We start from the raw sequence: 20,118 nt of genomic DNA, 5'->3' as shown, positions 1-20,118 counted from the left end.
GTCTGAACTGGGTAGCAAATGGTATGCAGAAGCCTGGAAGGGGAGTCCAGAAAGAAGGCAGTGCTACAGAGCACTCTCTGGAAGAAGGACATTTGCACAGAGAACCAAAGGGCAGCAAAGAGCATTCCCATGTAAAATCGCTGAGACAGGGCACTTTGAATGCTCAAAGGCAGTCAGGGCATGGCGAGCTGCGCCGGGGTGCACAGGATGGAAGAGATAGGAAGTTGGAAGGGAAAGGTCAGATCATGGAGGACTAAAAAACTCAGGCTATTTTCTCTTCCCAGTGGAAAACTGTGAAGGCTTCAGATGAGGAAAGTCAAAGAACGGGGCTGAAACAGAGGAACTAAGACATGAAAGCAAAGCATCAGGTAGGAGCTGTTGTGTCGGGTGCCCACAGGGAGATGCTAGCAGAAGCAGAAGTGAAAGAAAATGGTCTGGATTGGACATATTTTAGTTGATCTGTGTGTGAATGATGAAGTCTAAATGGACCCAGGCTGAGATTTACTGGGTTTCCTAGATTTCATAAGAAAATGCATCTCTTACTTAAAAATTAGTCTCATTATCCCTTCATTTATGCCCTCCCTGTGGAGGTCAGAAGACGAATATGTGGGACTCCATTATCTCCTCCCTCCTCTGCCCTGTTGGTTCCAGGCATTAAACTCAGGTCATCAGGCTTGGCTGTAGATGTCTTTGCCTACTGGGCCATTTTATCTACCCTACTTTTTCTTACTACATTTTATTTATTTTAATGTTAATTTTTTGCACCCTTCTGTTAAGTGTGCATGTGTGTATGTGTGTGCATGTGTGTGCGTGAGTACGTGCAGATGTGTGTGACTGGGTTACATGGCAAAGCATGCACTTTGTAGATGGACAACATCCTATTAAGTCTCAAAACATTAGACACTAACCTGAAGAGATGGCTCAGCAGCAGGCAACTGTTAAGTTCATGACATCACTACTATCTCCTCACATTAAAACACTGTAGAATTAGCTGGGCGTGGTGGTGCACGCCTGAAATCCCAGCAGTCGGGGAGGCAGAGGCAGATGGATCTCTGTGAGTTTGAGGCCAGCCTGATCTACAAGGGAATCCAGGACAGCCAAGGCTCTACATAGAAACCCTGTCTCGAAAAACCAAAAATGAATTTAAAAACCTGTAGAATTTAGGAATTATATGTTTATATAACTCCATAGTCTAATAAAAAGGGAAATACCAAGGATTACCTATTAAATACATCCTACATTTTGAGGGGTTAGAGATGGATGGATGGATAGAGAGGTAGGTAAGTAGATAGATAGATAGATAGATAGATAGATAGATAGATAGATAGATAGATGATAGGTAGGTAGGTAGATTGATTGATTGATATATGATAGGTAGGTAGTAGGTGGGTAGATAGTTAAGTAGGTAGATAGATGATAGATAAATAGATAGATAGATAGATAGATAGATAGATAGATAGATAGATGACATAGAAGAAGTACTGAGGGGTGGGAGAAATGTCATCTATTAATAACTAGGGATGAAATACCAGAGCTCTCAACTTTTCTTACCTGGCATAGTTGTAAAGCAACATAGAAATTCAGACAATGCTGTGAGTTATACAAGCATCGATGCATCACCTCTGGCAAGGACAGGATGGGACAGTTTAAAGGTTCAGTCCTCAGGTACATCTGTGCATAAGATGAATTGGGCTCCATGGCTTCCACATTCCTGCTGAAGCAGAGCTCCAAGTCGCATCAAGTACCAGAGATATCTCAGGGGAAGCAACAGTGCACAAGTCTGACTTACACGCATAGACAATCCTAATCCAGCGTCACAAGCTCATCAGGAAAGAACGTATTCGAGGGAAAAGGAGACTATTTCCGAGTCATTCCCAGAACTGGCCATTGTCCCATTCTTACTGATCAAGACAATACAGAGGTCATTTAAATTTTATCTTAAGAAAACTACAAACATACGGAGAGAACCCACGTTTTTAATCTACAGTCGTAAAGTTAGGCAACCTTCCCCATAAGAAGGCAAGGATAACTTTTATTACACTTACTCTTCTGTTACTTTCAAAAACTGACTGTTTGCAGGATTCTGGGGTCACTTGTGAAATTCACAAACAGATGCACATCAATTAAAACATTCCTAGATGTGTTTTTTTTTTCTGCTGCCAACAAATTCACCACCCCCAACCTCCCTACACTGTCCACACACTCAGCAGCTCCCTCATCCCCTTGGATTACCCACACAGCCTTAGCAGAAGACCCCCTGCATTGTCTGTGCAGCATCAGCAAGCCGCCCAACCCCCACCCCACAGCACTACCCCCCCCCAGCAGCTACACCATGTTCAAAAATGCGCCATGTTCTGAAGATTTGAGTTCTGAAGATGTGAGTTTGGGATTTGGAGGTGAGGGGTGCTTAGTCAGTAAAGTCAAGGCAAATGCTCTGAAATTTGAAAAGAAAAACAAAACCCTACAAAATCTGAAACATTTCTGGTATTGAGCATTTTGGGTAAGAAATTCTCACACTGTCTGAAAACATTAATCTCACTGAAACCCATAGCATGGATACTCCAAAAATCCAACACTGTATGAATTTTTTTTTTCTTAATGAAGCCATTGTGTGTTAGTGCTATATCAATCTGTGACCCACAGGAGACTACGAGAAACTTTGGGCTAGCACAGTTGGGGGATGCTAATGGTTTTTAATAGATAAAGGCCTGGAATACACCTGGATGCCCTATAAACATAGAGATTCCTTCGCATTAACTATCCTGTCACCAATAGTATTCTATCGAGAATCATACTATATAACAATTACATAACTATATAATAATCTATATAACAATTTCCCAAGCAATTGAAACAAGTAAGTATGTAAGGAAACTGCCTGCTTCTCTTAGATCATCACTATTAAGCAGAAATCTGTAAAGGAACAGAACCCAATGGCATGTGTACATGTGTATAGACAAGTGATAAAATGGACCATTTGATTGGCTTGACTGAGTAGCCAACAATGGCTGTCTGCTTGCTGGAGAAACAGAACTCAGAACTTGCTTCATTAAGCCGGGTGCCTCCATAGTCCTGAATCTGCTTTGAAAGCCCAAAAGATCCCTAGAAGTCCCTGGTGTTGTATCCACAGGAAAGGGCTGATTGACTTGGGCTGTCTGCTATCAGTGGAGGATGGAGAACACAGGCAGATGCACAGTTTTCCCTCCAGACTTTCCACTTCTGGGTTATCAGTGGATGATGCCACCTATTTTGATGGAAGGGCCTTCCCTTCTTGGTTAATCCTGTCTGGAAGCTCCCTCACAGCACATCCAGATGTGTGTCTCCCAGGCAATCTTAAATCTCAGTGGGCTGACAATCGAGACCAATCATTTATCACACACACTGGTTCACCTGCTACACAAGGTTAGTGCCAGACGGCCCAAGACAACCATGAGCCTCAAAAGGGAAGGGATTTGCCTTGTGCTTCAACACCTGTCTCAGAATAAGCCTCAGAGATCTCTGTTTGTACTCTACTATTACTCAAACAGATATTACGTAGAAGAATATCTACATCAGAGGCCAGGAATATGGGTGATCATCTTGGACCTTTGCCCTTTTCCTTTGTAGTCTCTGCTTCACAGACACGTCAACTATGCTGCCAGATTGTTCAGTTATTTCCTCCACAGCGCCTCCCTGTAGTACTTCCACAAGTTCCCATGAGTCTAAAGTCATTTTAAAATCAAATGCTGGGGCTGAGAGATGGCTCAGATCCTGGGTTCAGATCCCCAGATCCCACATACAGCCAGTTCAGTAGTATATATCTAACTCCCCCCTTTTTTTTTGCCAGATGGGTAGTGGAGACTGCAGGATCCCTGGAACTTCTGGGGCAGCTAGCCTGGTATAGGCAGCGATAAACAGCAAGAGATCCTGTTTCATCCTGCTGCCCTCGAATGTGTAAGGTATGTCCTTCCTCCCCAACATCTTTAACACAAAAATAAACATTTTAAAAGAAAAGCAAATGTTATCCAGAAGAATAATTTCCTCAAAATCGTATAACTACTTGGGGACTACTTCCAAAACTCCCGGCATTTTAACATGTCATTCTGCCATCTTAAGCTATTACAAAAGCTATTTGTGAGGCATTGACGTGTCTAGAGTCCATGGTATTCTCCTAGACCAGAGATTTTCAAACATGGCTTTTCGTTAGGACTACCTGGGGAATCTTGGGGAGTCTTGGTTTTATCTCCAATCCTTCTTTTTCTGAGATCTGGACTAGGATATGAACAGGAGCATCCGTGATTTTCCAGCTGTCTGTACCAAAACACACTGACTGTTGTAGGCTGTTTCTGTTGGTCATAAATGGTAGTGTTTGTTATACGTGCAGCATTGAGCATCAGTTCATATTTGTCTTACAAAAGGATTTACAAGAAAGGGATTTACCCTATACCAATGAGTTTCACTGCAAAGCAATGGCTGCAAAACCCTGACCTCTTAAGAAGCAGCAAAGATGGGTATTCACGTCCTACACGAGAGAACGTGTAAGCCATATTTAACTTCAATCCTGTCTAATCACATGGAAAAAAACAGACCCCAGAGTTATCCACAATACCAAGGATTTGTGATCACACTTATTCACAGAGAAATCATTGTTGAGGTAGTCTGCATACGCCTTGTGGAAGTGCTGAGGTAAAATACAAAATGCAGGCAAGGGACTGCAGGATCACAGGAGGACCTCAGGAGGCCAGAGTCTGCTCTGTTACAGAACCTGGCAAGTCGGCTGACATGAACCCCGTCTCCGGCTTATCTCAATCTCTTTCAAGTGCTGTCTCTCACAGGAGGGTATGCACATGTTTGGCTCCTCATAAATTAGTGATGTCCACATCTAATTTATATCAGAAGCCATGCCCCTTGAGTGAAACCGGTACAAAGGCCAGGTCAAATATTTCAAAGTTGAGTGGCCTGAATAAGCAATCAAAAGAATCCCACTGAAGGTAAAATCCTCAGATACATCAAAGGCACCCCCCTTCAGGAGAGTTGATCATGCTATCCAGGCAAAACACTCACCAGATCTCTATTAGAGCATTTGGGTATATTCTGCTCTATAACTGGCAAAACACACACACACAAACACACACACGACCAAAAGAAACAAATACCCGTGGGAACAGGCTTTTCCTGGGAGTAACTTGATGTAACCAAAATCCTGAGTTTGTAGACAGTGCTATGTATGAACTCCAAACAGATATTTTTTGGCCATGAAAGCCTTGCTGTGTAGTATTATCATTAGGCCTGTTTATATTTGGACTTCAAGATTTAATCAGTGCCATTTTCTCTTCAATTGTTTACCGCTTGTGGTGGGAAACCATGCGATTTTTCAACACACATGTTCTGTGAAGGAGCTCTTTGAAGCCATTGTCTTGGGCCCATGTAAGACCAAGAGGAAGTGAGGTCTAAATAGCTTTGCATATTGGACAATTAAGGTTATAGTGACGATGGCACTTGGTGGCATGTGCCAATAAAAGCATGTAAATCCCATGCCATAACTAATATCCTGTATCTGACATACCAGTGTTTCATGAGGAAAAGGGCTCTCTGTCCTAACCCCTTTCTCATAAAATACAATTCTGTACGCTACTGAGAGACTTGAAGATAGAGCCATGGGGTGGAACAGGGAGGGGGACAACAAAAACAAAACAAAAAACCAGATATAAGCATTTTTTTTTAAATAACTTATTTAATTTTTTTATTTTACTTGCATTAGTGTGAAGGTGTCAGATTCCTTGAAATTGAGGTTACAGAGAGTTGTGAGCTGCCATGTGGGTGCTGGGAATTGAACCGGGTCCTTTGGAAGAGTGCCGGTGTTCTTAACCACTGAGCTATCCAGCCCCTCAGATATAAGCATTTTAACCAAGGCCTGGGGATCATATCCAAAGAGGAGGGTAGAAAAAGCCAGATGTTTTTCTGGGGCACAATAGGGCAGCTACACTTATGACCCCACAGCGGTTGTGACAGAATGAACATGACTTGCATAAGCTCAAGCCAGACAGCACACCAAGCTAGAGGAAGGAGGCAAGCATGGAAGCCAACCTCTAACGGAGAAGATATTGGCAACTGCTAGCTAATGAGTGAGGGAGAGTCAGTTTCCTGTAAGTGTGTGATCCACAGGATAGGATGATCACACTGGGAAGGATAGCCCACATGTAACAGTATCTGGGCAGCACAAATTGGACGGGATTGCTGTATGTGTAAGAGACAGGTGAGAGAGGAGTGGAGGGGATCTTGGAGGAATTAGGAGAGGGTGTAAAAATGAATAAAACCTTAAATAACAAACAACTCCAAAGACAGGCATTTAAAAAGAATCTCTATACTACCATGACAAAGATACCTCAATATGAGTGCCAGTGAATACAACTCCCCAACACACACACACACACAATATATATATATATATATATATATATATATATATATATATATATATATATATAGCTAGCATATACAGGGTACAAATAAACTGAGTCAATGAGAAGCTTCAAAATGGTAACAGTCTAGACCTCAGTTTGCTCTGCTTCACCCTAGATCCCCTCTGGATTAACTCTCCTATGAACATACAAAGAAAAAGAGGAAGGGTTTTGTTTTGTTCTTGTTTCCATGAGCACGGCCATTTGTTCAGTGAAGCCTTGGATCATACAAACAGGTAAATTCAAATAAAGCTAGACCCCACACATTTGTTCCTAGAAGTAACACATCTGTGGCACGAGGGATGGATGAGCCAGGCGAGATGAATGAGATGGGAACCGACGATGTGTCTGTGTCACCTGGAACCCAGAAGGCCCTGTTTGCAGACAGAAACCAAGAGGAGGAAAGTATGGTGGATAGAATAATGGAGAGGGTAATGATTATATAGCTGGATGGTTTGGGTCCAGCTTTGCTGAATGCTAGCAATCCGGTGGGAGAGAAGGAAAGAGGGAGGAGGTGGAGAAACAGAGAAAATGGGTAGGAAAAATTGGAGGAGATGGGTTGGGTAAGGAGGGAGGGAAAGAAGCCTACTGAGAAAAGGGGAATGGGAAATGGATGGAAAGGGTATATTAAAACCATTCCAGAAACATGTAATTATACATGCCTGCAGTTGCGCATGCGTGCTTATACATGTGTGTGTGCATGCATATACAGGCATGCCTATACATATATGTGTCATGTGTGTATATAACTATGTGTTTATGTATGTGGTAGTTTAGATGAGATAGCTCTCATAGAACTCAGGTATCTGAACGCTTAGTCTCCAGTTGGTGGTACTGTTTGGGTAGGTTGAGGAGGTGTGGAGGGAGCACATCATGGGCACGGGCTTGGCACTTTCAAAGCCACAAGCCATTTCCAGTTCGCTCTTTCTGCTTGCATCTCAGTATGTGAGCTCCTTGCTCTTTCATCTGCCATGTTTGATGCCTGCTGCCGTGATTCCTGCCATGATGGACTCTTATCTCTCTAGAACCATGAATCCAAATAACCTGTTTTTCTATAAGTGGTGTTGCTCATGGCATTATTATTATAGCATTATAAAAGCAATTAATACTATATACATACACATGCACACATGTACACACACCAATTATATATAATATATGTATATATATGTACATATATACATATATATATAGCTACATGTATGTATATATAACTATATATATAGTTAGTGATAAAATTTCCTAAACAATGCAGTCCCAAGCAGTTTAGGTAAGGTATAGACCACTTGTCCTAACAATCACTGAATACTAAAATGATTATGATTGCAAACATTCATTCACAAAAGCACCTGCACGTGGGCTTGAAAGGAAGACAGCGCAAGCAGTAGGCTTTAGAATATTTAAGTGCTAGTCAGCACACTAGCATTTAAGATCTAAAGTAACAATTCTTTTTTGTTGTAACCAGGCACTTCAGAAAAACTTGGAAAAGTAAATACAAGGGTTTAAGTCCTACTTCCGAATAGAACTTGGATGTTTGTGTTTAATAAAGCAAACAGCCTCAAAAATGGTCCCAGTGGGGTGTTGACTGATAACGTTCCACTTCCGTCCTGAATGTGTGCACTAGGCTAACACTTAGACCTTGACAAATCTGATTTTTAGGTTAGGGAACTTGATTCGATAGAGGACACTGTCTCCAACATCCATATGGGTCTTTCTTGCCACCACAGATGTGTGAGCCCCACAGGTGAGGTCCTATCATCTTACAGTGAAGGAGTCAAGCTCCCAGGGGGAGAGTGAAGTGGCTGTGCAGGTAGTGAGGGAAGAGCCAGATCTTCAGAGTCTGACGAGAGAAATCTGATCCTGTGATCTATGTGTTGATCTCCTTCCTCCTCCTCACCCTGCACTCAATTGGCTTCTTGCTTTTCTTCTTCCTTACTTGACAAAATGCTTCCTTTTCCTACCAGATTCCCAGCATTCACACCAAGAGGGTTGCCAACACCGACGAGATTCTTTTCCTGTTCTGACAGGCCTGTCTGGAAAGGCTTCAGGACCGGGGGGGAAAGGGTTCAATGGCCATTTCCTGACCAGACCACCTCCTAGTTCAAAGTCAACAATCCAGCAGAGAACAGCTACTGTGTGACATGTTCAGCTCTCACCACTGGTCCTCCTCACCCTCTGCCAGCAGCCATTTCTACCGAACAAATGAAAAATCTGAGGCCTCAGGAAGCAAAACCAGGACACCCAGAACCCTGGAGTCAAGGATGGATAAGAGAATGCTCCAGAAGGAATGGTGCTTGGTGGACATAGGCAGGCAGGCTGCACAGAGGGAGGCTGGGATCTTTTGACTCTCATGAGAGACCCCTCAGGCTTTCCTTAGCTACTTTGGAGTCCAGCTCCCTGGCAAGAAGTTTGGTCTTTGAAAAAAAATTTTTTAATTTGGTTTGGCCTTTTGCTCAGAGCATTGTTAAAAGCAAATAATTCTCCTCACAAATCATGTCTTAGGAGAACGCAGAGGAGAAAAGCCAAGAAAATAAAAGGGTCTTTTTACCCTTGATGAATTGAATAATAGCCTAAGAAAACATCTTTGATTTGGGTCAGCCTGTATTAAAAAACATGTAAATACTACCCAGTCTAATCCGTAATTTCACATGATCCTCTCAAGTGACCATGAAGTTCCAGGGGGGTAGATGTAATTCAACAACCCCTGCTAGCTAGCAAGGCCCCGCAAAGCAGCAGAACCACAGGCTGAGAGCATTTAACTTCAGCCCTTTTATGAATGGAAATCAGCTTTCTAAAGATTATTTGGCAGGCAGTGGCCAGCAACACACAACTCAGTGACAGCTTTCTGAGTTATAAAATACTTTTGAAAAGGAGACATCAAAGCTCCCTGCCGCCTATTCAAATCCAATTGCTTCGAAAGCTCCTTGCGGGGACCCAGGTTTTCCTGCGAATGGTCACTGTAGCAGTCACTGGCTGCAAAGGCCACCACTGAAGAAAAGACACAATGCCACATCAGGGCAGCTGGCCACAGAGCCGACAAAGGAAAGAGAAAGCAAAGAAAAGCAAGCGGCAAAGTTGGATGGTGCATCAGGAATCCAGGCTGGAAGGGATTCTCGCGGCAGCTGGGGTTATGGTAACCAGTCTGCTGGAGGCCTCTGATATAGGGGGAAGCCAGGATGACGAGCCAGCACCAGACAGAAGGGTCAGCAGCAACAGCAAAGCAGCTTTTCCTCATGGTCAGCTGGTCTTTGCAGCGATTATCAAGAGTCAGCAGACCCATGTACCATAGAGCTGAGCAGATGCACAAAGTCAGGGACTGTGTGTGTGAGTGTGTCTATGTATAAGTGTTTGTGTGCGTGTGCGTGTGCATGTGTGTGTCTGTATATGTGCATGCATGTGTGCACATGTGTGTATGTGTATGTGCATGTGTGTATTTGTATGTGTATTTATATGTCTGTGTATATGTGTGTGCACGTGAGCATGTATGTGTGTTTGTATGTTTATTTGTGTATGTATATGTGTGCCTTTGCATGTGTGTGTGTGTTTTTACTTGATAGACATGTAAAGAATGCAGCCTGTTCTCCATTGAGTTCATTAAGCATAAGTATATATCTCCAACTAGAACAAACACATGGTCATGAGAAAGGGCCAGGTACCAATAAAGGGCAAATTACTTTAGGCCTAGCAATTGTGTTCTTATGCTGAAACAGGGAATCTGGTGGAATCTGTCAATCAGCGGCGCAGTTTTAAAACAGGTACATTGGTCGGGCCAGTACCCATTTCATCTTTTAGGGATTCAAAATGCACGTCACTGCATTAGAAAGACGGTACGGAATGGCCAGGGGCATAGCTCATTTCATAGAGTGCTTAGCTCACACAAAGTCCTGGGTTCAATCCCCAGCACCACAGAAAACCAGACGCAGTGGCATACTTCCAGAGGTGTACACAGGAGGATTAGAACTTCAAGGCCAACCTCAGTTAGATGGGAAGTTTGTGCACAGCCTGGACCACTGTCTCTCTCACATGTATGTGGGGTGGTTGGGCAGAGAGGGGGAATGGCTCAGGGTGTAGCTCTGATGATAGAGTACCTGCCTAGTGTGCACAAAGCCCTGAGCTCAGTCCCTAACACTACAAAAAAACAGACATGCCGGTGCACCTCTGGTACTCCAGCCCTCCAGAAATGAGGGCAGGAGGAACAAACGTTCAAGGTCATTCTCAGCTACACAGTTCATTTGAGGATAGCCTGGGTGCTTAGCTTTTTTGTTTTTTTTTTCCACACTTAGGACACTGTACAAAATTGGGGAAAGCACTGTTTTCATGGTTGTCTGGTCACTGTGAAACTCTGCAGAGATGTTCTTCCTCAAAGGAAAAAAGAATAGCCGTGTCCAAACAGGCTGGTGAGAATCACGGTTTAAGCAGAATTAAGCATCTGTCAGTGAGGAGGACTTTCTGACTCACCACCGTGCTGGTGCGCACTGCAGGGCTGAGGGTGGCACCACCTCGCCCAGCCTCTCCCTCTCCTGTAGCTATAGCTGTGGACTCTTTGTTCCTGAGCTCTGCCGAGCCACAGCTTAGTTCTGACAAAGATGGGAACTTCTAGGTCTAAAGAGCTGGTGCTGGTTCTCTTACAGGTATGTCTAATCTGCAGCCCATAGGCTATCTTGTAGTCTGGGATAGTCATGAATCCTAAACTTACTTAAAACAATAAGGCTGTTTTGTGAGTCTGTGTGTGTGTGTGTGTGTGTGTGTGTGTGTAACTAGAGTACAAGGCAAAGCACAGACTTTGTGGATGGGCAATGTCCTATTACAATCTGAGAACATTACACACTAGCCTGGAAGAGATGGCTCAGCAACAGACGACTGTTAAGAATACTTGCTACCAATGCAGAAGACCTGGGGTTGGTTCCCAGCACCCACACGGTGCCTCCCATCGACTGCCTGTAACTCTTGTTCTAGGGGATCAAACATGCTCTTCTGGCCTCTTTGGCCACAGCACGCACGCAGTACATGTTAAGTGTGTGCAGGTACAAAGTCAACACACACAGAATACAAATAAATCTTGTTTTTAAATAAAAGGTTAGGCATCTCGGTTAGAGTGTGTTGATGGTATCTGTGTCCTCCTCATTCTCATCTTCACCCACTGTGCTCAGAAAAGTGTCTGCCCTGACAGAAGCAATAAACAGCTGCTGGGTGAAGGACTCAATAAGAGCAAGTGGCTTTCCCAGACATTCCCAGACACCAGTGTTCACAGTTAACCGGTTCTCAACTACTAAGACACAGCAAAATCATTCAGAAAATTATACATTCCTGGGTCCAAATTCCAGTTTTAAGGAAAGAAATCCAAATTTTTAGCTTCTCAGACAAATCTAACAAATGGGTCATACTCCACAGAGTCACTTAAAAAAGCAAGCAAACAAACAAACCAAAAGGGTCCCTACAGGAGAATGTTTCAAAACAGTAAAAATCATTGAAGACAGGCAAAGTCTCATAGAAAACGGAATTAAAGAACAGAGATGAGATTCTAGAGTTGGTTACAGTTTGACAGCAAGATGAGGTCTCCTTCCAATAGCCTGGGCTTGGTAACAGTCATGACCTTCTTTCTCATCACTGTAGCAGGCAGAAGGAGGAGGCTTTGTAGAGGAGAAAGGACATATGTTGCAGGCAGCCTCAGACTAGGTTAATGTGTAACCCCATGATTATGTGGCAAAGGCTGTAATTCCAACACACTCACTGAGTTCCAGGTCACCACGCGGAGCGGGCAGTGGTGACCCAGAGCAGACATTCGGTATTAGAAGCCAAGTTGCATGCAAACTCAAATGGCAGGCAAGATCCATTTGCTCCCATTCTGTGGAGTTATTGAAAGTAAGGAACAGGCCACTGAACTCCTTTAGAGTGAATTCTGTCAGGTTGGTATGGTAGGGGTACATTCCAAGAAAGTATTAGAAAATACTTTAAACCCTGGGTAATTTTGAATTATTCAGGGAAATCCCCTGCTGGAAAAATCCCAGCTGTGGTGTGTATGGCTGCCTTCCTGCCTATAAGAAGATAGGTATTGCACTACTATAATTTCATGTTTTCTTCTGAGGTTGCTCTAGCAGTCTAGGTAAAAGCTAGCTTTCCTGCTGGCATTTTGCCAGATCATTTAAAGGTGACTGATTACTTCCCTAATACATTCTGCAAACACACTGGGAGGTAGCTATCTCATCTAAATGGCCCCTGAAGCCAATGATCTAGCCCTACTCTTAGGGAATCCCCAACAGAGAAGCTTTACAAAAAGGTATTTCATCTCACACTACCATCCATGTCCTAAGAGCATCCACCTTAACGGATGAAGAACTGCCTGTATCTGCTGGCACATTAACAAATCACTCCAACAAGCCTTAGGATACAGGTTCATCTGCTAACCTTTAAGGACATCTACACTGCTCTGAATCCATTGCTGTAGCTGTCAATTAACCTTAGGGAAGTTACTAGCCTCCATCCTGGCCAAAGATGCTTACCAGTACCTATAAGTAGCTAGAAGATGGAAGATATGCTTTCTCTCTTCTTTCCTCATCTATCCCTGTCCTTTCAATGTGGTACTTTTAGCGAGTCATATGATTTTCTATTATTTCAAAACCAAATAGATGATGTCAGAGCTTGATAGCTACAGTAAGAAGGATACTGAACCAGCAAGGTGTTCTGCTTAGAATCCTTGTTTCTATCCTCTGGGAATGGAGCACGCCCCACTATTTAAGTTGAAAACCTGTATCCTATATTCAGTCTATATATAGAAAAGAGATTATTAAAGAAAGCATAGAAATGGCCAAGAAGCAAAAAGTTGCACTTCACCCCATTAACCATCAGAAAGACGTAAGCAACAATGTGGCACCCAGCTAACACCTGTAAAATGACTAAGATGCAAAAGGCAGATGGTCTTGTGTGCCAGTGAACAGAGAAAGCATGCAGAACTTTCCCATGTGCTGGTGGCTGAAGTGTAGACTGGTGCAGCCATCTTGAAAAGCTGTTTCACAGAACCTGCTGAAGCATCGCCCATGCCTACCCTGGGACACAGCAATATTCCTCTCAGGTATACAGCCCACAGACTGAGACTACAACCACAAACCACAAGCACTATTAGAAGCTCATACCCGGAAGTACATATGATACTTGTTTAACAACAATTTTCAATAAGCACAGATTAACTACAAAAAGAAAAAAAAAAAAAAAAGAGTAGGGCCAACCTGTGCTGTCCACAGGGCAGCCCTCTATGTCAGTCATTTCTTTCACACATGTGAAAGCTGGAAAATTTTAACCTACTTCATTCTTCTGCCTCAGATGACAGTTTGCTCCCAGTTCAAATGTGAACCTTGTCACTAGAAAAGATAATCTGATGTCTACTCATGAGCTAACTGATCGGACTTCCTACCCCCCCCCAAAGAGCAGGATTTCTGAGTGCTGAACATGAAGAGTCTACGATTTATAGGAACGAGAAGAGCCAGAGACTAAAAGATCACTTCACACATAAATCATTTCCTCTCTATAGGCCTGGGATGAAATCTCTCCAGTTACCGCTGTTCTTATTACATTTGACATTTTTTTATTTGTTTTGTATACATGGTGTCTACGTATGGGTTTGTGTGTGCCGTAGCATGTGTGCGGAGGTCAGAGGAGTTGGTCCTGTCCTTCCATCATGTATGTCCTAGGGACTGAGCTCAGGTCATGAGGCTTGGCAGTGAGTACCTTTACCTACTGAACCAACTTGTCAGTCACAGCCCCAGTTTTAGAGATGAGGAAACTGAGGTACAAGGAGACTCTACTGGTTGGTGCTGGTTTGATAATGAGTCCCTGAGTTCACAGCTGTTAGTTGTGAGCATTTGCAATGAAGTGGTCTAAGGTTCTGTGGGGGAGGGAAGAACCCTTGGGGACTTTTGGAAATTGGAATAGGCAGAGAGAGGGAAACAGGAGAATGCCAAAACCCAGCAGAAGACTCACCACAATAAAACAAAGAACAAAAAATAAACAAATTGTGTTCATGTATGTACGTGCACGTGTGTGCAACCATGTCATAATACACAGGGAATCGTTGAAACAGTCATCATTCAAATGAATCAAGATTAGTTGGATATTGCTAACTCATTTTATTTTGTAATTTAAATACACTAAAGAATATGGTGACTGTGGTTAGGGTTTTGGCTGGATTTCAGAACAACACTGTGGGGAAAAAGAAAGTTGTAGCTAAAATAAACTTAACCCTTGAAGAATATGGTAGCCCTCATTCACCCCAGGCCACCCTAAAAGCCACACCTCTTGCTTAGGCAAGCTGTGTCTCACACGTACTTTAACAACTAACTCCCAGTTGGGCATCCTCTCATTTTCCTTCTTTCGGCCATGCCACAGCATGGCCACCGTATGTGCCCAAAACCAACTCTGCTGTCAGTCTGAGACATTTTTTTTTCGTTGCAACATGAAATGAAAGCGTAGGATGTCATTTACTGCCTTGTACATTTGATTGGACTCTGAATATCATTTACATGGATATTCTTGGCCTGGTGTTTGACACAGAAAGATTATACGGGAAGGAAATCAAGCTTGTCCCAAGTGCTCTTAAAAGCCCTGCCTCCCTGGGTGCCACCCTTAATCCTGCCCGTTCACACACACCACCCCACAGTCTAGGAGGATGCATTCTGCAAGTGGTATATCAGCAGCAGATTTTTAAAAGAACAAGACCCCCCCCCCCCGCCATCCCATCAAATTGAATGCAATTTTAGACTAAAACACAGATTTCCCCTTTCAAAGCAATGGAGACGCATGTAGCCTGTTAAATTTATAGAATGCCTGGTCTCCCAAGACTTTGCAAAGGGAATGGCATCCATCAAGTTAATTTCCTTAGGGATCGTCTCAAACATGGAGAATGAAAGGGCCCAGGCCATTAAACATCAAAAGAATGCTCTAAATGCTCATTAAAGTTCTATTATATTTTCTTTTTTATTTTTCAGAGACCAGATTAGATTAATTCAATTGAGAATATTATGCGTATCAGAGCTGACAGTGTGAATGTGTGGACTTGGCTGGAGGGAGCTTAATGCTTCAGACATCTGTTCATTCAAGTTATACAAAACACGAAAGAGCGAGCTCCATTAGACTGGGGCTGACTTACCAAGCCGGCACACGTAGACACAGCCACGGAGGACGAGCTGTCATTTCTGATAATTCCCTGATACAAACACTGCTGCACCTCGGGCTCCCGAGTCTCTGAAGCGCCGTCCTTTCCAAGTACCTGGACTATAAAGTGACTGCTCAAAATCGCCGAGGGCTTAAGCTCTAAGTGTAGATCCTGTCCAAATGCTGAAAAGCGGTAGTGCAGGGAGCCGCTGGCACCGTGTGCCGATCTCCTTTTCCTGTTGTGCAGAATGTCGTGTGAGATATATGACCCGTCTGAGTCCACTTCTACGGGTGTGACAAAGGCGTAATCTGTAATGGAAACATTTAGCTCTCAGCACCCAGAGCCCAAGGTGCCAAAGGTCACTTTCCAGCAGGCTGCCCCCAAGCTCACGAAGACCTTGTTCCATGTACCTAACAGAGAAGAGAACTCAGAGGGGCTCCTGTGCGTTGTATTCTGTGCAATCAGGCTCTGCCACCTTAAACTCCTCCAGAGAGGCTACAGCTGGGGATGTGGCTGGGTGGAGCAGCCCTTTGCCTAGCAAAGCCTACAAGGACTAAAACCCTAAGTGTAATTCTGATAAGTTTCAAAGATGTTTGGGTGAGAGGTCAATACTCAGTCTGAAAAGAAATACAGGGACTCTTCGTCTATTCACCATGGAGCATCTGGGCATAACTGTTCATCACCATCATTGTTATTGACCAAATTAATCAATATAAAGGGGGAATTTCTCTTCTGGGAGATTGACAGCCTTGGTTAGGTTGAACTAAGAGCAGAAACTTTTCTGGCAGAGTTCAAACTGCAAATAACCAGGGAAAATGTGCAGCTTCAGCTCATTAACAAGGGGCAGCCAGCCCCCTCTCAAAATGCCTCTGTGCACGAGGACAGGATTCAAAGAGCTTTCACTGGGGACTCTCCCGCTTAATCCAAGGCCTGAAATACAACCTCGGCAGAAAACGTGCCTCGGAACCATCAGGAGCATCCTAGATAGAGGCTGATGTTTTGAGCTGCTCAGACTTGTTGGAGGGGGTGTGGCGGACAGGGACACCTGGAAAGGCATGTTTAAAAATGCCTTCCCTCTGGCTCCCCCGAACAGCACTAATTGCTGTGTGATCTGGGGGTGGGGAGAGGTGGGGGGGGGGGTAGGCAGCTAGGAAACAATTTGCTGTGGGAGAGAGCAAAGTCAGTACAGTGCTTTCTTTCACAAGGCATTGGAACTGAAAAGCACCATCTCAGAAGATGATGTGGAGTCTGTCCTGTGTGCAAAAAAAAAAAAAAAAAAGTTCTGGGTTTCCACTTTCTAGGCGCAGAATGGGAAACTAATTTGGAAACACAACTAAGAGGCATGTTTGAGTCACTTGGGTCCTTGGCTCGAAGAAGAAAAAAGGGGGAAAAATTCCCTTCCCTAACAGTCAACAACAATGAAATAAAAACAGAAGCCACTAAGGAATCAGGAAGTCTTACAGTGCGTGGGGATCAGTATATGATATTCGAGCTACATCCTAATTAGTCTCATATTAGCAAAGAAATCAAACATGACAATAAGGTGCCCTGTTTCTCTCTGGACCGTTTGTGACTTTTAAGGCGTGGCTAACTCTTTTATGGCTCTCCACTTTTCTCCCTCTCTCCTTTAAACTAGGAACACCCTATCATTGACATATTTTCAGAAAATAAAAGAAAAAATGTGTTTCCCTTCTCTTTCCCTTAAAACTGAGCAGGACGTGTTTTAGTTCTCAAAAATTCCTGATATGTTGCTCTGCAGGTATGTAGCTTTTGATTAAAGCCAGCCTTTCTCTCTTCTTTCTTTCTTTCTTTCCTTCTTTCTTTTCTCTCTCTCTCTCTTCTTTCTCCCTTCCTTTTCATTAAAGAGAAAAGCCATTTTCTCTATTTACCAGAGTAAATGACAGCAAATGTTGTAAATGACTACATAACAGCCATTTCCGACATATGTTCCAGACAGAATTTCTGCAGTGTGTGTTTCACCTCCTTGTGCACAGCCGTCTGAAACTCCACCTGTTCTCACTTGGAACAGCGTGTGGGAGGGTTAGCCAGTCATCCCCATCCCTCACCCACCCAAGACACCTGCTACAAATTCGTTTCCGGAGAGGAACATATATTCAGTCCTGTCTGGGAGAGGGGCCAATGAGAGGCCCCCTGTAAAGAATGATGTGCTGTGCTGGATACTGATGGTCCTTACAGGAGCTGGGAAATGTACCTCAGTGGGTGGAGCTCTTGCCTAACATGCATGAGGCCCTGGGTTCAAGCCTCATTGCTATACAACCAGGTGTACTGAGCATGCCAGTGAAACAGCATCAGGGATGCAGGGGGTAGGAAGATGCTAAGGTCATCTTCTCTGTAGCTAAATTACATGAGATTCTGTCTCAAAAAAAAACAAAGAAAGAAGTCCTTACAGGCCATGCCTGTGACAGAAGTTTCAGAAACTCTAGGCTCTGACTGGACGAATACATTTCTGGGTCTCCTGTCTTCTCAAGCCTTTGCCCATAATTCTAGCAGATTCTGGTCAAGAGGTCTCAATTCTACAAAGATGGAAAAGTTTAGAATCCCAAGAAATCTGTGTTGGCCAGCAAGGTCTTATTAAAGAGCCCTGGTCAAACATCAGCTGTTCTTCTGCAGCTAGTAGTAAGCAGTGAAAACAAGAGTTTCCCTCTCTGGGAATACTATGGCGTTAGTAAATGAGGAAAATGAAGCGTACTCCGGACCTTTGGGAAAAAAATAAAATAAAATAAAAGGACTTAAAGTACCCTGTGCTAGCTCTTTCCAGAGAAAGGTATCTTTGGGCATCCGTGGCAGGATGTTAGTCAGTAAAGAGAGAAGAAAGGGATGGTGGGAAAGCAGGGGAAACGGGGGCTCACCCACTCAAAACCTAAACTAGAATTAGTTTCTGCGGCTTTTCCAGAGGAGGAAGGAGAGGAAGGAACCTTTTATCCATTCCCTACTCTGTACCCACTTCCTTTCTAATTTTTTTTTTCTTACTTAAGTTCGGATTCTTAACAAGCCATCTGTGAAAGAGGGAAATTATTTTCTCATCTATGTGACTCGCAGCTCGAGGCACTGATTTTCTGATAAGCTCACAGACCTTGCCATTCTTCCCCTTCCCCAGGGAGCCTTTTCCTCAAGAGAGCACACACCTGCCAGGGTTAGGAGGTGCGCCTTTTTCTAACACTTCTCTTTTAAACACAAAGGGGAAAGCCATTGCGGGATGGTGGCGCACACACAAGAGAGGGCATATACGAACCATCATTTAATCCGCTGCCACCGCTGCTGCCGCTGTCACTGGCTAAGGCGACGGCCACCGAAGCACAGCAGAGGCAGCACAGCTGGAGCGCCTGCAAGAGAGAAAAAGGTGACACCGGCTTGTGAGCAGCGCCGCGGGGCGGGCGCCTCCCTGGTCCCGGCTGTGCGGCGCGCCCCTCGGCGGTGGCACCTGCCTTGGCCAGACGCCCCAGTCCGGCGGGGACCCACGGCGGCCCGGGACCCGCAGCCCGGAGGGCACACGCGAACAGAAGGGCGCACTCCATGGTCAGGTGCGAACGAGGTGGCTGCAGGAGGCGCACATTGTCCCCAAGGGCAACAGAGCCCCAGGTGTGGCGCCAGGTGCGAGTCGCCGCAGCTCCGCTCACATGGCAGCGCGGGAGCGCGGGAGCCCGCGAGCCTCCTCCCCGCTCCGGCCGAGCGGGCCTCTGTGGCGCTTAGGGGGTGCGGGGGGCTCCGAGAGTCAGGTCTGCAGCGGCCGTGGCTGGGAAGCTCTGTCGGTGATGCCCGCGGGTCTGCGCGTGTGTCGGTATCGGAGTGATTGTCTGCGGCTGGCTGGCGCACAGCAGCTCCTGCTGGCTTCCCCAGCACGCCGGAGCCGAGCGCCCGCCTCTCCTCCGCGCCGTGATTGGCGACCCGAGGTTTCCCCGAGCTCCTGTGCAGCAAAGGGCGTGGGATTCCTGGGCCTGGGCTCCAAGGGAGGGGACGGAGGGGGCGGGGAGGCCGGGTGGGAGTCAGGGGGTGGAGGAGAGAGACGGACGCAAGGCCAGGAGAGGGAGGGCAGCCCGCAGGGCTCAGGGTCCGCCTTGGGATCCTAGCTTAAGCAGCTGGAGGCTCAGGTAAGAGGCGTGTCTTCTGGACAAATCTTCTAATGACAGGGTGAAGAAAGCCAGGGTTCGCTGGCAACTTTCTGCAGTTTTATCTCTTTTGCCTGCCGCATCCTCGGCCCTGCCTAGACCAGGTGGGAATCCTGAACCTTTGATAAAGAGATGAGCAACCCGAAGCTTGGATGCGCTCAAGATCACACAGCTGTCCAGAATCCCTCAGTAACTAGCACATTTAGGGCAGCTTAAAGAACTTAATAGCCAGTAGTGAATAACTAGTTCCTAGTATGTGAACCCTCCCTCGCCACCCCTGCTCTGAGGTGCTCTTCTCCAAGATCTCTCTTAAACAGGTTGAATTTTGTCTCCAGACCCCTCCGTGGACATGCGGTGCCTCCTATTCTGTATGGCCATCCTTTTAGTGAATGTATTTATTTGATTA

At 44.9% G+C, this 20,118-nt stretch overlaps 1 protein-coding gene across 3 annotated transcripts in view; it reads right to left on the bottom strand.

Moving 5' to 3' along the window:
- Adamts18 (ADAM metallopeptidase with thrombospondin type 1 motif 18) overlaps positions 1 to 19,501 on the bottom strand; it is a 153,520-nt gene extending 134,019 nt beyond the window's left edge. For 2 of the 3 annotated variants that reach the window (XR_009594536.1, XM_060391926.1), the window contains exons 1-2: positions 18,839 to 19,501; positions 15,580 to 15,893 (exon numbers count right to left, since the gene is read on the bottom strand). Coding sequence is in view for 1 of the 3 variants with exons in the window: in XM_060391926.1 (XP_060247909.1) it covers positions 15,580 to 15,893; positions 18,839 to 19,121 (597 nt within the window). In the remaining 2 variants the exon portion in view is untranslated. Of the gene's footprint in view, positions 1 to 15,579; positions 15,894 to 18,838 lie in introns of those variants that run through there. The other variant, XM_021632110.2, reaches the window with a different exon arrangement.
- Positions 19,502 to 20,118: the final 617 nt, after the last annotated feature.

This window comes from Meriones unguiculatus, chromosome 10, assembly GCF_030254825.1.
Source record: "Meriones unguiculatus strain TT.TT164.6M chromosome 10, Bangor_MerUng_6.1, whole genome shotgun sequence".
Classification (NCBI taxonomy): domain Eukaryota; kingdom Metazoa; phylum Chordata; class Mammalia; order Rodentia; family Muridae; genus Meriones; species Meriones unguiculatus.
This window is presented reverse-complemented; position numbering and strand designations above follow the sequence as displayed.